This window comes from Vanessa atalanta, chromosome 8 (genome assembly GCF_905147765.1).
Source record: "Vanessa atalanta chromosome 8, ilVanAtal1.2, whole genome shotgun sequence".
Classification (NCBI taxonomy): Eukaryota; Metazoa; Arthropoda; class Insecta; order Lepidoptera; family Nymphalidae; genus Vanessa; species Vanessa atalanta.
This window is the reverse complement of record NC_061878.1, coordinates 3,242,555-3,265,090: the sequence shown is the minus strand read 5'-3', so window position 1 is coordinate 3,265,090 and position 22,536 is coordinate 3,242,555. Positions and strand designations below refer to the sequence as shown.

General features: G+C 32.9%; 1 protein-coding gene and 1 non-coding gene across 4 annotated transcripts in view; both read left to right on the top strand.

Moving 5' to 3' along the window:
* LOC125066053 (prominin-like protein) overlaps window positions 1–22,536 on the top strand; it is a 44,417-nt gene continuing 21,881 nt past the window's right edge. For all 3 annotated transcript variants that reach the window (XM_047673951.1, XM_047673950.1, XM_047673952.1), the window contains exon 1: window positions 1–602. In XM_047673951.1, coding sequence (XP_047529907.1) covers window positions 341–602 — 262 coding nt within the window. In that variant the 5' untranslated portion in view covers window positions 1–340. The remainder of the gene's footprint in view (window positions 603–22,536) is intronic.
* On the top strand, window positions 14,563–14,634 carry Trnae-uuc. The gene has a single exon. It is a non-coding gene; the product is annotated as a tRNA-Glu (tRNA).

Genomic DNA, 22,536 nt, shown 5'->3' with positions numbered 1-22,536 from the left:
TTCAACGTTGTGCATCGACCGAGTCGATTTGTTCGACGGAACTCTACTTCGTGAAATGACAAAGACTAAAAAAAACATGTAAATTCTAACAGAAAACGAGAATATAATATGTTAAAATAAAGTGACAAGATTTTTTTAAACGTTTTTAAAATACGTCCATTCTATTTTAAATCGCGTCCGACCTCAATCGTGTTTATTTATGTTTTGTGAGTGGGTATCTTTGTGTGTTTGTTTTGCAAACAGTTAGTTTACCCTACAATTTAAAAGGTTGTGCATTAAAATGTACATAATGCAATGATAGTAATGTGGTTGCTGCTGTGAGGATCGCTAGGGCAGCGACATGATGTGGAAGGTGGTAGTGTTCTGTGTGCTGGTGGGTGGAGGCGTGACTACGGGACAGTCATGGCTGGATAACATAACCGACAACCTGCTGGAAGGCACGTTAAAGGAGATGCAGTCATCGGTCGTCAACTACTCGAAGCCGGTTATCAATGTAACGTACATGGCTGATTTCGAATTCGACATGCGAGCTATGGGACACCTCTACAACTCCACTCATATGATCATCGACTTTATTGCTAACAAACAGGCGTACCCTGAAGGTGAGCTATTTTTGGTTTAATTTTAATTGGAAATATAAATATTAAAATAACTTAGATGAAAATTCCTGTTACATATGTAACAATATTAAATAATAATACGTATACATTAAAACAATAATATTACAATGGTACTCGATTAGGTGAAACAATTTCTGTGTAGCAGCTAGAAAGTAAGTTACAAGGTAAACGAGTAGGCCAGAGCAATAACTTGCAAGCTATGTGAAATATTGATAAGGTTCACCGAATTTGAATATTAAATCACTTGTAGCAATTATTGCATGCATTTTAAACTGCCAAATATATTTAATATTTTCAAATGATAATACAAACACACACATACTCAGAATGATCACACAATGGCTGTGCAATTTGATCAATAGCTGTTTCATTAAACAACACACAGCTCCCACGGCAACATTATGAGATTTTATATTGATGAGCAATAAGTTAAACCATTATTTTACATTTCAACAGAATGTACAGTTACGAAAGAAACATTTTGAAAAAAAGTGCATAAAGTAATGTCAAATTTGGAAAAGTTTGTGTTTTTGTCCACATAGCTAGTAGAACACAATTGCTTGTACTTGCCTGAGCTTATAATTACTACTTAAAGATCTGTTAACAATATAATATACTAATTCTTTTGGCTGATGTTTATATAGTACCTAAGCCTAAGTAATAAACATACATATGTTTATGCAACATGTATATAATTAAGCAACTTTGAAAGGGAGGAACTTAGAATATTTATATTTAAATTGTCCCTATCGCTAATTATGCTCTATACATTTATTTAATGGTATAGTTAACATAACTAACATTTTAACATAACTAAATAGACAAAATAAAAATCAACAAGAGTGTTTTTATCTATTTTTTACAGAGAAGTCATTAAGATATTAATTAGTCTTGATGATAAATGTTTAAAAAGTAGGAATAAATTAACATTATTTTCAAAGAGATGTTGTAAATATATCAAGTGATTACTTTTATGTTTAAGACAATAGTTAGTACAAAAGTATTGAACATAAGACTCAAAAACATAAACATCTAAAAATTATTTTTTTGTTTACAATCAGCAAAAAGAAAAAATTTTTTGTTCAGATAATTAATTTATTGCTGTGTGACACTGTGATAATAATTAATTAACTATTATTGAATGTCATTTTTGTACCTTAAATCTCAGAGAATTTGATCTGAACCAACAAATTACCATAATAGACATTTATGTCTGTTGAATTGTTTAGAAGTTGGTATTGTATATTGATTGTGAAACATTTTGTTTCCTCTTCTATACAACAAATATATCGATGAAATAGCAAATGTTTTCCTCTATCGAAAAATATTAATAATAATTATACATATTTATTTAAATGGAGAAATAATTTAATTTTGAAATTGGAACATTAATTTCTTGCTGTGTGACACTGTGATAATAATTAATTATTTGTGAAATAGTCTGCCTTAACTCCAAGAAAATTTAAGTAATGGAGAATGACACTCCGATTTAATTTTCACAATTTAATTGCCAATTATTTTTCTTATTAGTTAATTATTAGATACATTTTTCTTTAGTTATGTTGTATCCTCTAATTTATAGACTCCAAAGAGTACAATTAAATATTGATTAAGACAAATCTCTCTTTCATAAAAATTAAATTAATAATTCAGTTTGTTTCTATTATTAAAAATGTTGTATTGTTGTACCTTTACATTTTAACAAACTAGTGTAATGTTAACCCAGCTTGTTTTTTTTAAATAGTTCATAAAAATAAAAAATAAAAATTGTGTCACTAATCTATTAATAAAATAAAAGAAGCCTAAGCCTAATACTGCGGCGTGTGCGTCGCGCTGTGTGCGAGCGCAGGCGCGGCCGTCGACCTTGCTTGTCGTGTTGCGCATGCTAACTGCTACTAGCTAGGGTTGACGAGCTACGACGTCTCACTTTCCGACTTACACTCAATAAATTATCAAAATGACAATAAAAATTTGTATGACATTTGGTCCTTGATCCTCAAACTTCGACCTAGACGGTAGAAGTCACAAATTTACCATAAGTAAATATTTATAAAACACTTCTTTATATCTGGATCATCATCATCAGATAATGAAGTAAAATTGAGGTATTAGCATATATTCACAGATGTTGTTGTTGTTGAATGTATATTTTTCCATATATTCAAAGCATAGATACAATATTTCAAAGCAGCCGGTATACAATTCATAACAAATAAATTGTTTGTAAAAGTAAAAAAATAATGAGATTCTCTTGATGGGAGCGCTTGATTTGAAACATTATTTCCGCTTGAGTGGTCGCGAGCCCTGTAAGTGGTAGTTTCTTATTGGCTGCGCCCGCCTCGCTCCCGAGACACGTTTGCTTATTATTTCCGTCTTTATTGTAATGCTACCTACAGGCTGCTCGCCCAGCAGCGTCTCCCGTTTTGATATTAACATTTCATACGCAAACAAATGAGCCCTTTTATCTTTTAGTCAAATGCAAAGGCGTAAACAGAAAAAGCAACAAAGCTTTGCTCTATTTATTCGAAAACAATAGTAGCTACCGTAGTGTTTTCGCACTTTTCGTCCCAGTCTCTAATATGTAGATGTACCTACATTTACATACAAAAACTATTGAGTTTTGATGTTGCGTTATGACATGAAAACATTTGAGTCATTTAAATTTCTTAGAAACCGAATTGTCATAAGGACCTATATTTATTTGATTGTTCCCGTTTGTTACACGTTATGAGCCTTTTTTAATATATTAGTAGGATATGCGCGACAATTTGTTTAGGTTTTTAAATAATTATATCTTAACTTGGAACTGGTAAAGCCAAAAAGATTTACCAATTAATCAATTATTACTATGTACATTACATTAAAACTTAAGGAAAACTACCAATTATGTAACGCTTCATATGATTGTAACAATATGAATCTTTTGTTATAGTAGTCTCTCGAAATATATAAAATTGTGTTGAAAATAATAATTAACTCAAGGATGGAAGGAAAATGATTTTCGGATTTAAGATGGTTATTAGTTATTAATTATGATTGCCTTGTTTGTTTAAAATGCACGATTTATGGACACGTACGGACTAAATTTGGTTTAGATTTTTTTATTGGTGAAAAATTTTAAAATGGTACTGGAGTGTTTTTTTGTACTATTGCGATCTAGACATCTACGAAAATTCTTATATTCGAGTTTAAGTATTGTCACGTTAAATTATCAAGATCAAGACTAGATGATGATTTTCTTATTGAAAAGTTTTAAGTTTAAATTTATCTTGCAAATTGACGATACAAGAGTGCTTGAAATAGTCTGTTTGAATTTATTAATTTTAATCTTATTTTTTAGTATAATTCCAGTACCTATTCAATTTAACCTGTCGTCAAAATTGGCATCACGCAAATTGTACCGCCGTAGTCAATTTCTTTTGTAGACACACGAATAGATATTTATAGATAGACCTTACTGACCTAAAAATCCCCTCTTGGAAGCGCTTAAAAAGAGGGTATTATTAATAAAACACATATTTTTTTGTTGTTGTGATAAATAATAATTATAGGCGGTAATTTTATTCAAATATTTTTGTCGTTTTGATGGTCCTGGAGAACTTCCTCTTAGGTAGACTCTTCGAGTCGTGAAGGCTCTTGAAACGTAGGAAATGATGCTTTGATGGTCGAAATATCATAATTGTCATCATCATCGTAGTTGTTGTTGGATATAATGTCGGCTCCGGCGACGTTGTTGCGTGTTTGGCCACTATGGTGCAGGCAACTAATTCCTGCTTTCTGGCTGCTGACTGGACTATATGAATAAATTCGAAACACCGCAGAACACGTACGTTGAAATGTTAGAATGCGATAAGCGAGATTGATTATAATAATTTTAAAAAAAATATAGGATAGACGAACCAAAATGGAATATCATCGTAAGTCGGTTGTCAATACATCATGTGATACGGAGTGAATTATTACAGAATATAATAGCATTGCAATACTGTAAATTGAAATTTGTGGCGAGTTACTACGAAGTCAAAAGAACAAGAGAAGACTCTTGTCTTCATAAAAATAAAACACATTTACGGGTCAAATTTAGGGTGATCGGTCTAATGGTGCCGAAGTCTATCAATTTCAAACAATATAGGTACTAGCATCCAATATTATTTATAACATTATTTAAAACATCTTTACATTGAACCTTAACAATTTTAAACGTGTTCATTTTATGAACTAAAAACTAGGAATATAATAATTAAATTTCCATTCTATTCCATTCGTGTAGATCATTCGAATGACTTGTAGATTCGGAGTCTTATACGAAACCGCTGTTTTCATAAGACGTTGGTGTCGATACAGCCAGGCTTGCGTCACCGTGTGACTCATTCGCTGCCTCATTGGTCTCGACCAGTTTTAGCTGGCCACGAGATGAGCTTTCTAAAGACTTGAGGCATTTCATTCTTTAAATTATAACCCTGGTATATAGAGTTACATGTTACAACAAAATCACTCTACCAATGATTCCTCTTATCAATCTAAAGTAGTATATAGGTCTGACGCGCTTGTTTTTTATAGTTTGAGCGTGATAATCTTAAGATTTCAATTTGAAAAAATATTTTGGCCTTAATCATCTAAGTCATCCTATCGCCAAAGGTTAAAGACTACAGCTTAACATCCAGCTACGACTTACGGGTGCGGAACAGTCTCATATAGTTCAGTGTTTTTTTGGGAGCTTTTGTGTCGACAACCCAAATTATTATTTTGTTGATGATGTAGGATTTGATAGTAGAGAAGATAAAATGATAATGATAACGTATAATACGCATATGAATATGATCGATGTATTAAGTCTTGTTATCTTTAATAAAAAATATAGTTTAGCGTTCGTTCTACGATGTTAAACCTAATAAGTAGATGTAGTACCGAGAAGCGCTTCCTTCTCTTGTAACTATCTGTTTGCAAGGTCAATCTTTTTCCTGGTTTTATTAAATAATGCATGTGTAATACATATCAAGAGCGCTCAGTGGATAGAAAAAGTGGAATTTAACTGCCAAGCTCGAATTCAAATCCGCAACATCTGTATTTTCATGTGAATATTTTGGGTTACAATATCGTACCGTTTTCCGCGATGAAGAAAACATCTCGAGGAAACCTACATTTGTCGCATGATATATGTATATCTGCCGTCATCCTGAACCGATGCAGCATGCCGACTTCGCAAAGTTAATACATCCTTCCTGGGACACGGCATTCGCTTCTACAATAAGTTATTTTTAACTTGACCTATTAAAAAATTTACCGTGGAATTAAAATTTGTTGATTTCTCGACAGATATATACAAATCTAATTGGACTTTACTGACACACTCTCTAATTAAAATGGTGGATAAGACATTAAATAGAGGAAGAATCATGTTAGAATCTACTTTCTGAAACGGTGGTAGCTCTACATTTAATTTAACACCGTAATATGTCGATTTGAAAATCCTGAATGAGAAAAAATGAGCCTACAGAATAGAGAATAGTTTGATTTTTTATCGGAATAAGCCCCAACTCCTGAAAAGGAGAGGAGGACTGATTAGTAGGACATTTAATGTTTGTTTAACATTTATTTACAATAAAAATAGAATTTTGTTTACTATTATCAAACCTTTTTAATAAATAGTTTAATTTATAATTAGTCGATCATGTATGGTTGTGTGTAAGACTGAAGAACTTGGTGCCATCGTTTATTGAAGTACTTCATTTCTTACAAGGTCGTAACTGGCGAAATACAAAACAAGCTATTAACCTAAAAGCTAAAAGCTTGATTCTAGTTCTTAAAATAGGTCATTGGGTATGTGGAACAGTTTGGCAAGTCTGAGCGAATAACGGCTATTAATTAGGTGAAAGGCATGATTAGGTCGCGTGAGACTTTTCTGCGAGTCTTGCTCTATTGTTAAGCATTTTAAACTTGAATGTTAGTATCATATTTAATGTGTTAAATTAATTAGTTATATTGTTATCATTTTTATGATGAACAAGATCATGAAACTTGACGTCAATAGTCTAAATATAAAGCAGTAGAACTTATATAATAATATTATAATTATTATATGCATGCGCTGAATCTTCTGGTATACAGTCTCTTGTATATTAGATGTAGTTTCTTTAGTAAAGCCTTATAGTAAATCGTCTCCTAATGTTTTGTATAGATCTATATAGACTGTACTGTAAGACTAATCAGTTACTTTCATTTATTTATTTATCATTTATATTTTTCGAATATCAGTTCATGAATAATAAATATAATGGCAAAATAAATTCACCGTGAAATATCTTTCGTTTGCAAACGATGTCATGGTCGAAGTGCGCTCTTTTCATCTGCAATGCTTATGAAATCTGCGTTCATAACTGTATATTCATATTACGTAGCTGACGTCATATAAAAGCTTGGCTTATTATGGGTATTACAACAGTGGAGCTTATTAGGCGGAATTTTTATCTATATCTATATGTATAAAAGCGAAATACCACTCACTGATTAATCACGAAATCTCAGAAACTATAACTCCTTCAAACTAGAAATTTTATGATATTTCACCCCTAAGGGTGTAAAAAGAGGGTTGGATTTTTTTATGAAAGTCCTATGTTTTTGAAGTAAGAGAATTGAAATTGAAATGAAAGATGATATGGAGCTAAACTAATAACGTATCTCTAGAAATTAACCCCCTTTTGGGGTTGAAATAGGGAATGTTTGTTTATCACAGCTATTTATATATGTGTAAACTATTTGATACTTACTGTAAATTGTTTAGATGTTATTCACATATATCTTAGTTGATTGCTCTGCACAGATCAATAAACACTCACTGCGCCTTCAATATGTTTGGACAACAATAGCGTTCATGTTTCACCTAGACATTGTGGTTGCTGCAGTCAATTTTGATTTGTTTTCGTTATAAATTTGTTGTGTGTGCTTTGAACTGTTTTATTTAGATTTAAATACAGTTTTTATAGTCTTTAGTTCGTCTCTCTACAGCTGTTAGAATTCGCTAGAACAATTTTGATTTCTTGTCATTTCGAACTGAGTGATTAAAATTAACACAAGCTTACTAACTCAGCCATTAGTGGTTATAATAGGTGAATCTTAAACGAAGATTACGGTTTCAAAAACGGAGAAATCAACACTAAATTTTCATGTGCTTAATAAATGTGTGTCATTTCTTTCGTGGTAAGGCTTTATGCAAGCCCGTCCGGGTAGGTACCAGAAACTCATCAGATATTCTACCGCCTAACATAAATGCTTAATATTATCGTGTTCCGTTTTGAAGGGTGAGTGAATTAGCGTAACTACAGGTTCAAGACAGATTACATTTTAATTCCATAGTTGAATATTTCTTAGTATGTCAATGTGTATGGGTAGTGGTGACCAATTACCATCAGGTTTCTACCAATACCATAAAAATAATTCTCTTGCTTAGCTGTAAAGGTATGTTTAAAAAGAGGATAACAAACAGTCGAGAACACCAATCGTTATCTAAACATATTTTGTAGTGTAGAGACGAGCAAGTCATTAACAATTAACGGTTTGTTTGGACAGCTGGCGGTCGGTCTCGCAGACGCTAGACGCTAGATGCAAAGGTGCTAAACGAGCGCTAACTGTTTGTACACGGAGTAAACGTAAGCGCTTTACGCGGTGAAACGTCACAACACGACGAGCGTCATCTGTCGCTCATATTTTTTTATGTACGCGATGTCTCGAACGCAAATGTGGTATCCTTTTGCGTTCGGTAGTCCTTTAGGTGCGTGCATATTACTCAGTAGTTAGTCATATTATTCTTAGTTACAGCGAATGATGTTGTATTGAAGAATCGAGGTCAATGACCAGCAACAGTGGCCGCTTTTTTCCCTTAACTCTTTGTTTCATATTCACTCCGTTATCAAGCGAACTACTTAAAATAGTTATGTCAAATATAATCATTCTATAATTGTCTTTTCGAACACTAAACACGCAAAAAAAAATTAAGCTACATACATCTGTACAATTTTCTGTTTCATTCATACACAGTGATATTTAAGAGTAAAAAAATATTAAATTGTATCAAGTCTACAAGTAGTTAAAAGGTCAGATGGCACTCGATATCAGGCAGATAATTGCAGTGGGAGCGTTGTTGTTCTATTCTGGGAAGAGCGAACAATACGAACGGTTGTGGTAGTTGAGTTAATTACACATCGTCTGTTACATCGTATTCGTAACGCAGGCATATTTAGCTACCAACTATTAGAAAATAAATTGTTTGTAAGAAAATATTAAAGTAATTAAATAATTAAATTTACAGTAAGACAAAAAGATTAGTTACAAAGATAGACTTATTAGGAAATCATGAATGTATACAGCCCATATTATTTCAATCTCTAGTGTAGTGTGTCGCTGATAACTTATCAATGTGTAATACCTATGTGTGACTGCGTTTAACGCCCCATACAGCACCTCGCCCCTCGCACCGACTCCCGCCTCTCGCCTGCTGATAACAATGACTACTGACTGCTTATGTTCGCCTGGTACGTTTTCAGGAGTTGCGTTGTGAAAAGCATTTTCCAGAGCGACGTCACAATAAACTTTTTATTTATTGTATGCATAATTTATACGTCTTTACTTATCGTGTAACTATTTTTAGTTTCGTTTTTCACTTTCAAAGTACATATAGCTAGGTCATGACGTTAAATATAATGTTTCAATGTTTGCCTTCGTCACAAATTAACATTGCCAGTCATTCGTTACATCTGATAACAAGACCCGTTAAAACCACAAAAACATCTACAGTTGTTTGATAGTTTTTAAGCTGCTTCATGATGTATTGGTGGATTATTATTAAAATATATTTTGTTTAAGAGGGATAGACAACATTGTAAATTATACTTATTTAAAAAAACCTTATCTATATACCGAGTATCATTCTCATGATATCTGCAGAAGCGCAGACGAGGTTGCCAAAACTAAAGTATGACCCAGCATAGGCGAGGCCGGCACGTTTGGATTTGGGTCGCACCTGCATTGCGTCGACCCTACAACTCGACTTGATAAATATCATCGATGACTTAGACCTTTCTAGAATTTCAATTAAAAAAAACGAAAAATCAAGTAGGCCAAAGATTTAGGTCGGATCTGCAGTGCGTCGGCGTCGTGGTTAGGCTTCTGCGACAGCCGCTTTGTATGCACTTGACTCGGTTTTAAATTCCCGACCCAAATGTGTAAACATGCCTGAGCTGCTTGTCTGAAGTCGTTTGTAGAAATCTATCTATATAATCCTACGTCATTGGTTCCTTTGATATTTATTTTACTTGGGGTTTTTTACTTATTTTAATTTATTGAATATAACTAATTATTTGGATTAACACGTTTTATATTTTATTGAAAACTGAGAATGAACCGATCTTGTATTGTAATAACCAAAGAAGCACAGATGAATAAGAGTAAATAGAAAAAATATGGAATTGTTAGTATGAAATCGTCATGGCCGTTTATTTGCGTACAGTGCTGCGTTGCCGACGCGGGCGACGCGCTCTGTGGGGGGAGCGCGGAGGTCGAATCAATTGCATCTATGGTTATCGAGAGTACCGTCTGCAGTACTATGATGACCATAATATAAAATGTAAAAAATTATATCTTATCGTTTACCATCGACGAGGGTGTAATTTTTAGTTGAAAGTTTCATATTCCTAGCCCAGATTGATTTAATGGATTGAAAGTTTCTACTCATCCAATAAACGTCATTAGGGATGTTTAACTACATTTTAGTAATGGATATTTTTTTTAAGTAGTGTCCTTTACATGTTTGATTACAAACACGAAAGAAAATATAACATAGTGTGTTGCTTAAAAAATGTTACAGCATTATTAAAAGATGTTAAATATGAAAAATTAAATTCATCAGATATTTTTGGGATTTTATATACAAACTCTTTGTTTAATTAACTTGAAATAAATTCTGTAGTAAGTAACCAGTACGTAACTAAAATGTTGTAAAGTACAAAATAATCAATATGAAAGCCAAACGTTTAATAGAATATATACATTTTCAGTCTTCATATCACGACTCGTCGGGAACCTACAATTTTTTCTTTAAATAAAAATCAAATTTCTGATATTACATATTAGTGATGCTGTCGCTACATCGGGCGTGCGAATTGCATTAGAAGGGGAGCCAATGCCGTCTAGGTATATAATATGTTATCCATTACACGTGTCCGTTAGTAAGCCTATAATATGTATTCACGCACTATATACATCTATATTAATAATTTCGTGCAGGTCTACGATAGACCCGATCGAAATCTATTCATAATTATAGATCGTTAAAAAATAATTATTATTAGTCGACAACTTGTATCCGCAAAATCCGTATAATCGAGATATTTCGATATTAAATCCGTGAAATTCAATGAAATGACAGTTCAACCCATGGCCATGTTTGACGTTGACGGGCGCGTTCAGAAAGTTGTGTAAAGAATGATTATTGATAGATTTTACCACCTAAATAAAAAATACAGATTTTTGATAATCACAAAGTTTATAAAAAAATTATGAAAAGTAAATGATAAAACGTATTTTAGTTTAGTATTATTTATTTCACCAGAGCGAAGCCGTTTTTTCATCTATTTATTATATCATAACATTATGCAAACTTCTTTAATATTAGTACTATCCCCTGTACAAATCATGGCATTTCATGATACTAAAAAGTATAAATATTATGTCTTAGGTATAGATAATTTTATAAGAAAGTAAATACGTGTTTGAGGGGTTTTTTTATTATATCGTATAAGCTTTCTGAGAACAAGATAAACTTCAAAACAATAAGATAACGCATAATAAAATTTACAACGAAATGATATCATTAAAATTTTATCTTAGCTTAATCATAAGTTTTTATTAAATGGCTTAACTGATTTATTACTCTTTTATGTTCAGTTTTTTAAATTACTGTGCAAATTTAATGATAATAATTGTTAACTTTTGATATACCGTGCAGTTGATAAAATCGAACGAACTTGATAACGGCATTTATTAACAGATCCATCACATAATAATTATATTTTAAAATATTCATCTGCTCAATAAACATTAACAAAAACTTGGGAATGACGATACTAAAAATATCATTACTCGCATACTCAGTCGTCTGGAACAAAGTTAATCGGCCGAGTTTGAAGTGAAAAAATTATAAATCTACCGACTATGGTACGGAGTTACAATAAGTAGGTACTCTGACCAACTCTAATTTCTCCAATATACTCGTAAACCGTCACTATATTGTTTTATTAAAATCACAATAGCCTTTCTTTAAATATTATTAGCGCCTTTGAATCGTCACCTAACAAGATTTAATTGAATGCTAATTTGTTGTGTAGCTTCTGGAAATATTTTTTTCCAATAATAATCTTATCTTCACTGTACATAGATGGCATGTATATAATACTTTTACGTAAAAACTTAAATGTATATAATACGTTTAAGTAGTATTTGTTAATGGTTGTTTCTAATACATTTAAATTTTCAATTTTTGTTGGTCACATAAAATAACGCTATCCAAGTGAATAGTTATACATGTCAACAAATCTGTCACTACAATATCGTAATAATACGTCCTAATTAATTTATTTCACTCGTTGGTAGGGCTTTTTACCAGGCCGTCAAGCGATGTTTGAAGTTAGGTCCGCCTATCAATTCTATAGAAAAACTTGTTACGATGCAAGCTTTTATCACAGGACGGACATAGACTACTGTTTCACCCTTTGAAAAAGGGTATAATGCTGGAAATAAAGGATTGTAAGCGAGCCGCGGGTTTCGCTAGTATATTTACCTATTGGTAAGCCATGGAGACAGCAGGAGGAAAAAGCAGTATAGCTTATTTGTTTATATTTAAAACTAGCTTCGTTTAAATGCGCTAAACGAAAAAAATCAACTTTTACTGTTAACTTATGACGTTATTTCACATTTGACACTATTTATATGATATTAACAAGTAAATTAAACCATGCATTATCATGCAAACTGAACGTAAAAACAACTGAAGTTAACGATACAAAATTTAAGCTCAATCGGTTAAAGATATGCTTCTAAATTGAATCGCAAGATTTCACCCTTACATTGTTAGTGAAATAAAAACTTGTAAATGTATTTTCATACATAACAGCTTGAAATATTACATTATTCCAGTAGATTTCTAACTACACGATATACAACGATGTCGGGAAGCGAATAGTTTCTTTACCAATCGACGAAATGTCAGTGAAAGGTACGACAGATATTTTATGTCAAGCAAAATAATAATAAGATTTTTACTTACCTCAAATTGAAAGATTTCTACTTAGTTGAATAAGCTTTCCTCGAGCATTGTGATTTTATATAAAGAGGCTCATTATAATGTGGATCAGTGGTACTCTTGAAGCCTCTAGCCTCCATTCGGAGATCTGAATAAATATTGGACTGGTTTTAATTAAACTATGCTATTTTTAATATGAATTTTTGGTCTTAGTTCATGTAAAACGTTGATTTTTTTGGGATGGAGTTTAGCTTATTATAATACAAAATTTTATTATGAACTAGCTGTGCCCGCGACTTTGTGCGCGTATTTTACATATAATTCTAAAATAAAAGTAGCCTAATTTACTCCTTATTACATCAGCTATCTGCCAGTGAAAGTCCCGTCAAAGTTGGTCCAGCAGTTCCAGAGATTAGCCCGAACAAACAGACAGACAGACAGACAAAAATTTTAAAAATGTTATTCAGGTATTTGTATCGTGTATACATTTAGTAAAACACGGTTATTTTAATATTACAAACAGACACTCCAATTTTATTATATGTATAAATATAACTTTACTTTTTGAAATTATTTTTGTAACTAATATAAGCTATAAACGTTGTTTTACACAAATTGACTGTTATTCTGCTGCTTGTAAGGTTGGGTGACGTGTTTTGTCACTGCTTTGCTATGGGGGGTAATTATATAGCTAAACTTTCACATCAGTGTCCCAAGTTTTCTTGGTTGTTTGATTATTGGTGTCAATAAACATAATATTGTACATTGTATGTGACTCATATTTATTCTAGATAATCTTAAACTTACTTATCATCCGATATTTACAATTAACGACTCCGAATATATTTATGTATTTTTCGTGTAATATAATAATAATAATGTTTATAAATACTTCTAGAGATGATTCAACATTCTGAGATATTAAATAAGCCATGTAGGTGTCTTATCGATACTTTGAGATACGTGTATCTATATTTATCTTTACTGAAATGTTACATGTAAATAAATAAACGACGTCGCGTTACGACGAATCCAACATTTAATTTCACTAACTGTTTGATCAAAGTGGACGAACGTCCATCTGTTCCCGCAGGCATCTAGTTCACGGGGTTACAGCAAAGCGAACATTACGACACAACTATCATCCTCCTAATGTCAATAATGACTCACACACCGAATCACTTCGTGTATGACTTTAAAACTTGTGCTGTTGACGATAGAGTTAATATTTGCTTGCACAATATTGACACGTTGAAGTGGCCACCGGTTGACTTTTCCTCTTTTGTGTCCGCATCATATAGAATTCTCGTTAACATTAGTCATACAACTCACAAATAACGGTCCCGTACGCGTGTCTTACGGATTTATATGTACCCGTTCAGTTCGTAACACAATAAATGATTTAAACATATATGTACATGTCGCTAGTAAGTGAATGCACTGAATTCCCTTTCGAAATTTATCATACTTCAATTATTTGGAATCGGTGTTGGATATTTAAATTGGTACGTTGCTGTTCACCTTGTCATAGTCGTTCGACTTGTTTGTTATTCATTCATAAAACTATAAATATTTTTAAATGATGTCATGCAACGTTTATAACATATAGACGTTTAGAAAGTAGGCTGTTATTTCTGACTATCATTCATCTCCCGTATGGTCTAGTGGCTAGGATACCTGGCTTTCACCCAGGAGGCTCGGGTTCGATTCCCGGTACGGGAATATTATTTTTTTATGTTTTCATTTAAAAGAAGCCTTATTTTTTACCACATCATGTTATCTGTAGATGAGCGTTGTTTCTCCGGCATAATTCATTTATGTTAATGCGTTTCCTGCCTCGTGACACGAGTTGATGAACAAATTACATTATCTGGAGACCGCACGTTTTATAGGTACATAGTCCGGGGTTTTTGAGCAAACTATTTATTCATGGCCTGGCAGACGAACAATTTTTCTCGTCGCCTTTTATTTAAATTTTCAAAATTATTTTTATGTTTTTTTTTTCGTAATTAGACAATAGAAACAACGTCGCTGCATATGTCTCCCTTACTTCACAGGGCACCCAATGTGCGACGCACAGTCGTCGGTGAAGAGGACTCGTGATACGTGCTCTTATGATAAAGGCGGACTAAGTCAAAACTTTATCTAAAATAAATCATTATTTCGGGACAATTTGTCAACCAAAAGATTCGAAGTTTTTATTTTTCAGTTTATTTTACCTTCGGTGTTTTTGTAGATGTGTGGTATTCGGTGGTGTTAGGGCTTTCTACATCCCGGGGTCGGTAGGTACCATCAACTCATACATACATAGGTTTGAAGGGTAAGAACAGCAATACAATGTTTTTTTTTAATTAAAAGCTTTAATATTTTAATGACGTAGTGTAAAGTCGATATTTTGATACTTGTTTGTGTTAGGTGACTGCCTCAGGTACCCCATGTCTTTACTCCTGGCAACGTTGAGTTGTTCACGAGTGCTTAACCAAAAGACAAATAATTAATAATAATCCAAACTAATTTTCGCATTTAAAATATTACGACGGTACATTTTCTGCTATCTAACGTGTGAAGTGCTCAGTAGATGTCTCCTGATTACGTCCCCTACGTCGCATTTTCCGCCCGTGTTCGCGACTCGATTATTTCCATCCGCAAGTTGTTTTATTGAGCGATTCCCGTTAGTAGCAGTCTGCCGTCTCCAATCTGTTCCTAACGCGCCCGCGCCGTATGTGTCGCGCTTTACTGTTACACTGCGATCAATGACTTTTAAACTTTTTCTTCAGCTTAACGATTCTTATGAATAGCGGCTGCTGTGTTTCGCTTTGAATTATTTAAAGTAAAAACTGGACTACCAATACATTTATATTCACTTAATTTAGTTTGTTAAATGACGATTCAAAGATGCTTGTAAAAGTCTACTTGAATAAAACACCTGGATTGAGGCTCGGGTTCCATCACAGGACACTAATTATTGTAAAAAAAACAGCATTGTAAATCTGTTTATTTGAAAAGAGCAACTATGCGACTTTCTTGCCGTTTCTTCTCGCTGGAGGCTGCTTACCGAAACGGTGGTAGTATTTTAATATCGACGATTCAAAAACGCTTCATTGTGAAGTTTACTTGAATAAAATTGATTTGATTTAAAGTATATTTTGATTTTGATTCTGTTTTTGGGCAAAGGACTTCCCTTCTATTAAACTCAAATTCCTTTACTCAATGTGGAAGCATTACACTTACTTATTGATAGTCAAATTAAACACTACCACTATTACGTAGTGTGTAGTAGTAGATGTAGTAGATGTGATGAAAAATGCTGATTGCAGGTTATAATTTCTTTACAAAAACAATGAATGTCGCTTAAGTTCGCGTTGAAACACAAGAATCAGAAAGAACAGAATCTACAATGGCTATATATTGACTCATTCAGTATGGCGAAAATAAAATCAAAGTAATAACAACGAATCCATTGTTTCGTATGATACTTTGCTTCCTTTCATGCAATTATTTTTAATTCATTTTCGTCAGAAAAACGACCGGGAATCCAATCCCGAGATTCGAGATCCCGGCGACCCCAGTCTAACAAAAAGAAAAATCTAATTATCTCATTATAAACATATCAAACACATGGAAAATCAAACTCTCGCTATCTCGCCTCTATATCATCACTTGTTTCACAAATATGTCAATATTTATTTAAACGTATTCTTCTTTTCAAGACCTAGTCATGTAAGTTGTTTATTATCTTACCAATAATTTCAAAATCATTGTTATTGAAACCACTGTTTGTTTACTACTTTGAATCCAATAGTATCTACTCTTTAGTACTTGAATAAAATCATATCGACTAAGATTATTCTCAAGATGTCGCGTTCGATTCAGTGCACTTAGGTATAGAAATAAATTAATTATGATTCAGCAACGGAAAATAAAGAGCGAGGATACTTTGAATAATGTTAACTAAACGAGTGGCGACCTTGAACTCGCTGCCCACTCTTCACTCGTCAGCGGTCGACAATGTGAAAGTGAAACGATATTATTATCTTGTGAACGGTAATTGACGATAACGACCCCCCACTGATCTAGGTGTTTACAATAGATAAACGTGTTTTAAAAAAATACGTCGCCGATTCATCTCCTAACACTACGAATATCCGGATTAAAGTCAAACATTTGTTAATTTCACTACGAGAAAATATAACATGTTGGTAATGATTGTTGCGCTTTATAGGACATAACAATTTTGTAATAATAAATACAACTATGGGTTGTTTTTATAGCGCGGCTATTTAAAAGAGCCCATTCACATCACAGTATGATAAATATTTATTAGCGATGGATATGAAGGTAAACACGTCATATTAAAAAGGCATATGTTCAACCATTACACGCTTTTAACCCCGTTGCCTAATTTTCAAATGGCCAAAAAAACGCTTATCATCTATTAATTAAATCAAATCATCATTATTATCATGTCGCGTTGAAATAGCCAGTATAGACAAGTGAGCTGTGTTTATTAAATACGATACGATGTTGCCGCAGAAGGTAATGGGAAAGTAAAACTTCAGAGAACCTTCGACATGTGTCAACACATGCCACCTGATTGACCGCTACAATTTACTCGCTAGAAAGCTAACTGTTCCGTATACGTACTATGAGAGTAAGAAATTGACGTTTGTCACGATATATAGTCTAAACTTGAAACTGTGTATATTTCATAGCGTAGATATTTATATAAAAAAATAAGTATGCTAAAACCTTCTCCGTAATGTGCTGCATGTTGTGGTATAAGTTTAATGTACATTGATTTAGTATTTTTTTCAGTTTGGTAGTATAAAATAATCTTCCTCGTGTAAACTTGCCATTGAAGATTAGAACTTATGTTCTATGGCAAGGTGTTATTTAATTTACTTTTTCCAATGGTATTCAATAATTTGCCGTTATTTAAAATTTATACATAAAATAATTGTAACTCGCATTCCGTAGTAGTTTATTAACACAGCTTGTTGCTATAATTAAAAATTAAACTAAAACATTTGATAACCAAGTTGATATACGAATATATTATAGTCATTAGTAAAATTTTACGATTCAAGTTATACATTTTAAATTACCGAATGTATTTAAAAATTGACACAATTTCAAGCTAATTTTACAAACCAGGTGGAAAACGAGATAAGAAAATTGTTATCTGTAAATAAGTACTACTGTAACTGGACTTAGTATTTATTGATTTCTAGGTCTATAACTCCTACTAGGTCTAGTATATAACTCAGTAGAGTTACATAGTCTGTAATTCTACTGAGTTTCTCGGTTGAATCTACTTTCCGAACCGGTGGAAACTTTACGTTTAATTCAACACTGCAACATGAAGATTCAAACGTGCTTTCAAGAGCCTACTTGAAAAAGGAAAATTTTGATTTTGAGTACAAGTGATCGTTTGAAAAAATTGAAATTGACCACTGAAGTAACTCAGCAAAAATATCGGCGAGCAGACATTTCAATAGAATTTTTTGTTGTCTATCTTAGTATTGAAATGAATTCGTATTCAATGCATTGTTGTATTGATTGAATATAATTAAATGAATATTTGTTAGCCGTTATTGGCACTTGTGCGAATTTTTCTGGCACGCTATTATTAACAAAGACTAGGTGCGTGAGTGGTAACGGATAAACGTTCGCTAACAAATTTAAAGAATTTTATACGAGATGTTTCGATGCATCTTTACCGATGATTGCGGGTTCAAACCCTGGCATATTTTTTTAATACTGGGTTTATAATTCATCTCGTGTTTGGAAAGGAAAACATTGTAAGAAAACCTGCATGTGTTTAATTTCAATGAAATTCTGCCACATTTGTATCCACGGGCGAGTAAGCTCCAAAATTTCTCCGCAAAGAGATCTTAGCCCAGCAATCTATGCTCAGAGTCTGTTAATTTATTCTACTTTAAGTTAACGAATGCCGACATTAACCAGTTTTTATTTAAATATTTTTTCTATGCAGTAGTGTGTCAGTGGTCGGCACGTAAGCTCTTGAACGAGTCATTTTCACTCGACGCCGACTATCATCAATTAGACATACATGTATCATATAAATAATATGGGCAGCTTGGGTCATTTTGGAAACTAACCTACTATTAAATGTTTGGCCAGATATATAAATTCATTCAAGTATGATAGTCGATTATTTATGATGATGATATATTTTACAAAATGGAGAAACATGATTATTATGATTATTACACTAAAAAATTAAAGAGATGTTCAAAAGCTTAACGTTCTTAACTTTGCTTGCCTCCATTCGTCTTCAGCGTTATAATGACGAGGGAAATGAAACGCCTGAATGTTGATATAAGACTACTTTATTAACGTTACTGGTGTGGGTTTTATATTATGATGGCACTGAACATGTGTATATCTAGATAGATACCACAAGATACTACAACAAACATATTACAACGTTTTATTGGATTTTAATTAACAGATTATTTTTTAAAGAAAATTTGTTGTTCAAATAAACTCTTATCTCTATTTGACCACTGCTTTTCCATGTCTGTATGTTAATGTTTACAGTAGATAATTTAACACATATCCTTCCTCTTCATATACAAATTTTATACGAATTTCCATGCATATGGGCTTCCCGACATTTAATTTTATTTTGTGTCTCATTTATACTAATAATATAAATACGAAAGTGATTTTTCACTTCAATTTTCACGTAATGTGATGAAATTGGTATGAAAGAAATTTGAACTCCAACGAAGGATAGTCTACTTTTTTATACATAATACTTGACGAGTAACCCTTATAAGGCGAGCGACAGGTCGTTTTACTGTAGTTTAAAGTTATTTCAAGAAAAAGCCGTGCTTGCAAAAAGTGACATGTTTTTTTTTTTTTTTTTTTAATTTAGAACAAGTCTATTGATATTTGCAGCGAAAGGTTATTTTAAATATAACGTAAGGTTATGATCAGTTCAGTGGAAATTATGCGGTGCGCCTCATGCGTACACATTCGCTTTAAAAGACTTTCATGTTTTACGACCGGGGAAGGGTCGAGCGCGGTAAGTGCGACTTTGTTTGCGTTACTTTGGACATTAGTTTTGACCATCCCCTTTTTATATTTCGTGTATAAATTATCTGAAATATAAGTTACTATCGTAGTTCGTTTCATTAAAACCTTTTCCCTGGAATACGCGTTATAACTTCAAAATAGGAAATGTTGAAATAATTTAGCTGAGTTTGAAAAATGTTTAATTTTATATAATAGAACGAGTTAGTTTTAAGTAGTATTGGTTAAGTATACAACTATAAAAAAAATTATATATTAGTTTTTACTTTCTAGTTATTAGACAAAAAAATTTCAAGTCTTATAATACATAAGTGTGGAGGGATGGGTGGAAGAGGAGAGAGTGTGTGCAAAGGAGGTGGAGGTCAGTATCATATCCGAGAGCCTTGAAGCGCCTGTAAATCACGGCCAAGCTTTTATCACAATACAGGCGTATATTCTATTCGGTCGACATTAGACCTAACATTGATTTATTGTCGACTATTCGAAAAAAGAACATCAAATCTACTTCAATCTCTTTAGAGTAAAAATAATATCTTTGCCATATAAGTTCAACTTGTTTTAAAATATCAAAATAATCAAATATCTGTTATTTATATAACAGCACAGGGAACGCGGAGCTAGGTACGTTCCGTAGCAGGCCTAGCTTATAAAATATTTAGGGGGAGCAAAGTTCTTCCCTGGTGGACAGCGGACAACGGCACAGAGGGCTGTTGCTCTTATTTCTGAAAATAGTCTAATAATTTTACGCATTGTATTAAAATTTATATCTTAGTGGTTAATAAAACTACAAGACACCTCAACACTGATATCTAATATCAATAATATACTCGCTTTACACAAAACCCATTACATTAAATTGACCTTGCGTTAAAGAGATTATTATATTATTGTATATACTTGCAAAGTTTTTTAGGCATATTGTATAATGTATAGGTATTACGTGTAGTCGAATTATGTTGTTTTTTTATAACATGTGAGATATAGATATTACCTATATATATTGAATACTAGCTGAACTACCCAGCTGCTCTGAGTTTCTTCAACCGCGATTAACGTTACTGTTCCACTACCGTTCATTGCGCGACATTATAAAGTTTAAAAACCCGTATTTAATATAAATGTAAAACAAATAAAAAAATTTTCAAGTCGCACTCATATCAGCAGATTTGAAGCTAACAAGTAAAAGTGAAATAAATTGTAATCAGTTATTATGTTATTTAAATATTTGCGTCACGCCTTCAAGGTGCCATAATACCGGCAACGTCCATGACGAAACAACTAATGAAAAAATGCTATAATTATACATTTGAATCGCAATTAAATTTTCAAATACGTAGGTACTGTGCGAGACTTTGTGCTTGGACTTGTCTTTGATTATTTTTTTTCAAATCACTGTATGAATCCGACATTCGAACATCGTCCAAATTAAGACTACTCTCTTGGCACAATGAAATAAAATCTTTGCTCATCTAGAATGATTAAATAATTCAGTATTTAAGAAATGAAAATGTATGCTTTTGTTACTCTAACAAACGACTAAGTTTATATTGTATGATTCGCTGGAGTGGGAGCTATAACTAGGGATAATTAGTTTATCTCGCATAATTTCATATTAAAATTCTAACCTTCTGTCAAACTATGTAACCTCGTTATTATAAATGTAAATTATTGTCATTAAAACCTTACTCTTGGTTTGAGTAAAAAATTTTTCAGTAATAAACGGAAATTGAACATTACGTACAGAATAGAGTTATTGTAAAACCACGAAAAGTCTGAGGTCAACTGCACTCTGCGGTTTCCAAAACTGAAGCGATATGAGCTTGTTCATTCTACCATGTACTTACTAGAATTGCGGACAGTAAATGAGAGTTTTGTGAACTTATACTAAGGTATTTTTATTCATTTGCCTAATGATTCAATTAAGTCATTCAAAATTAGATTCGAATACTTATTTTTATTATTAGTAGGTACGGTCGGTATAAAGTTTTCATTATTTTAGTAAAGTAAATAATGTTGAAGTGCTTTTATATAATTTTGGGTGTATTTTTTTATCATATTTTATTTAAATAGTGATAAAATGCGATAAAATCTGTGATAATCTATTTATAATTAAGCAAATCACATTTAATTTTTTTAACATATATGCGTGAAGTGCAATATCTTTCGTACAGTATATCAGGATGTCCGTCAATTAAGTGACCCGAAACGAGTGGGCATCATAATGAAGTACCAGCTCCCCACGCACGTTACCCACATGTGTTGAACTTTAGAGGTAATAACGCTAGTTAGGTAGCCGGGAGTCCTGGCAGCAGACAGGATCGGCGGCGGGCGGCGAGCGGCTATCGATCCGCTGCACTCTCACAAAGGGCTGCTGCTCACCCCCTCCTGTCCCCACGCCACCTCACCCCCGTCACCCGCCCCTCTCATCCTTCCTGGCGATAGACTGATCCCCGCCCCGCGAGCACCGCGCATCTAATGGCGGTGCATGTCAACATCTTAACAGCTTATTTTTATATCATGATTCGAAGATATTATTAGTCTTGACCGATGCCTATCAATTAC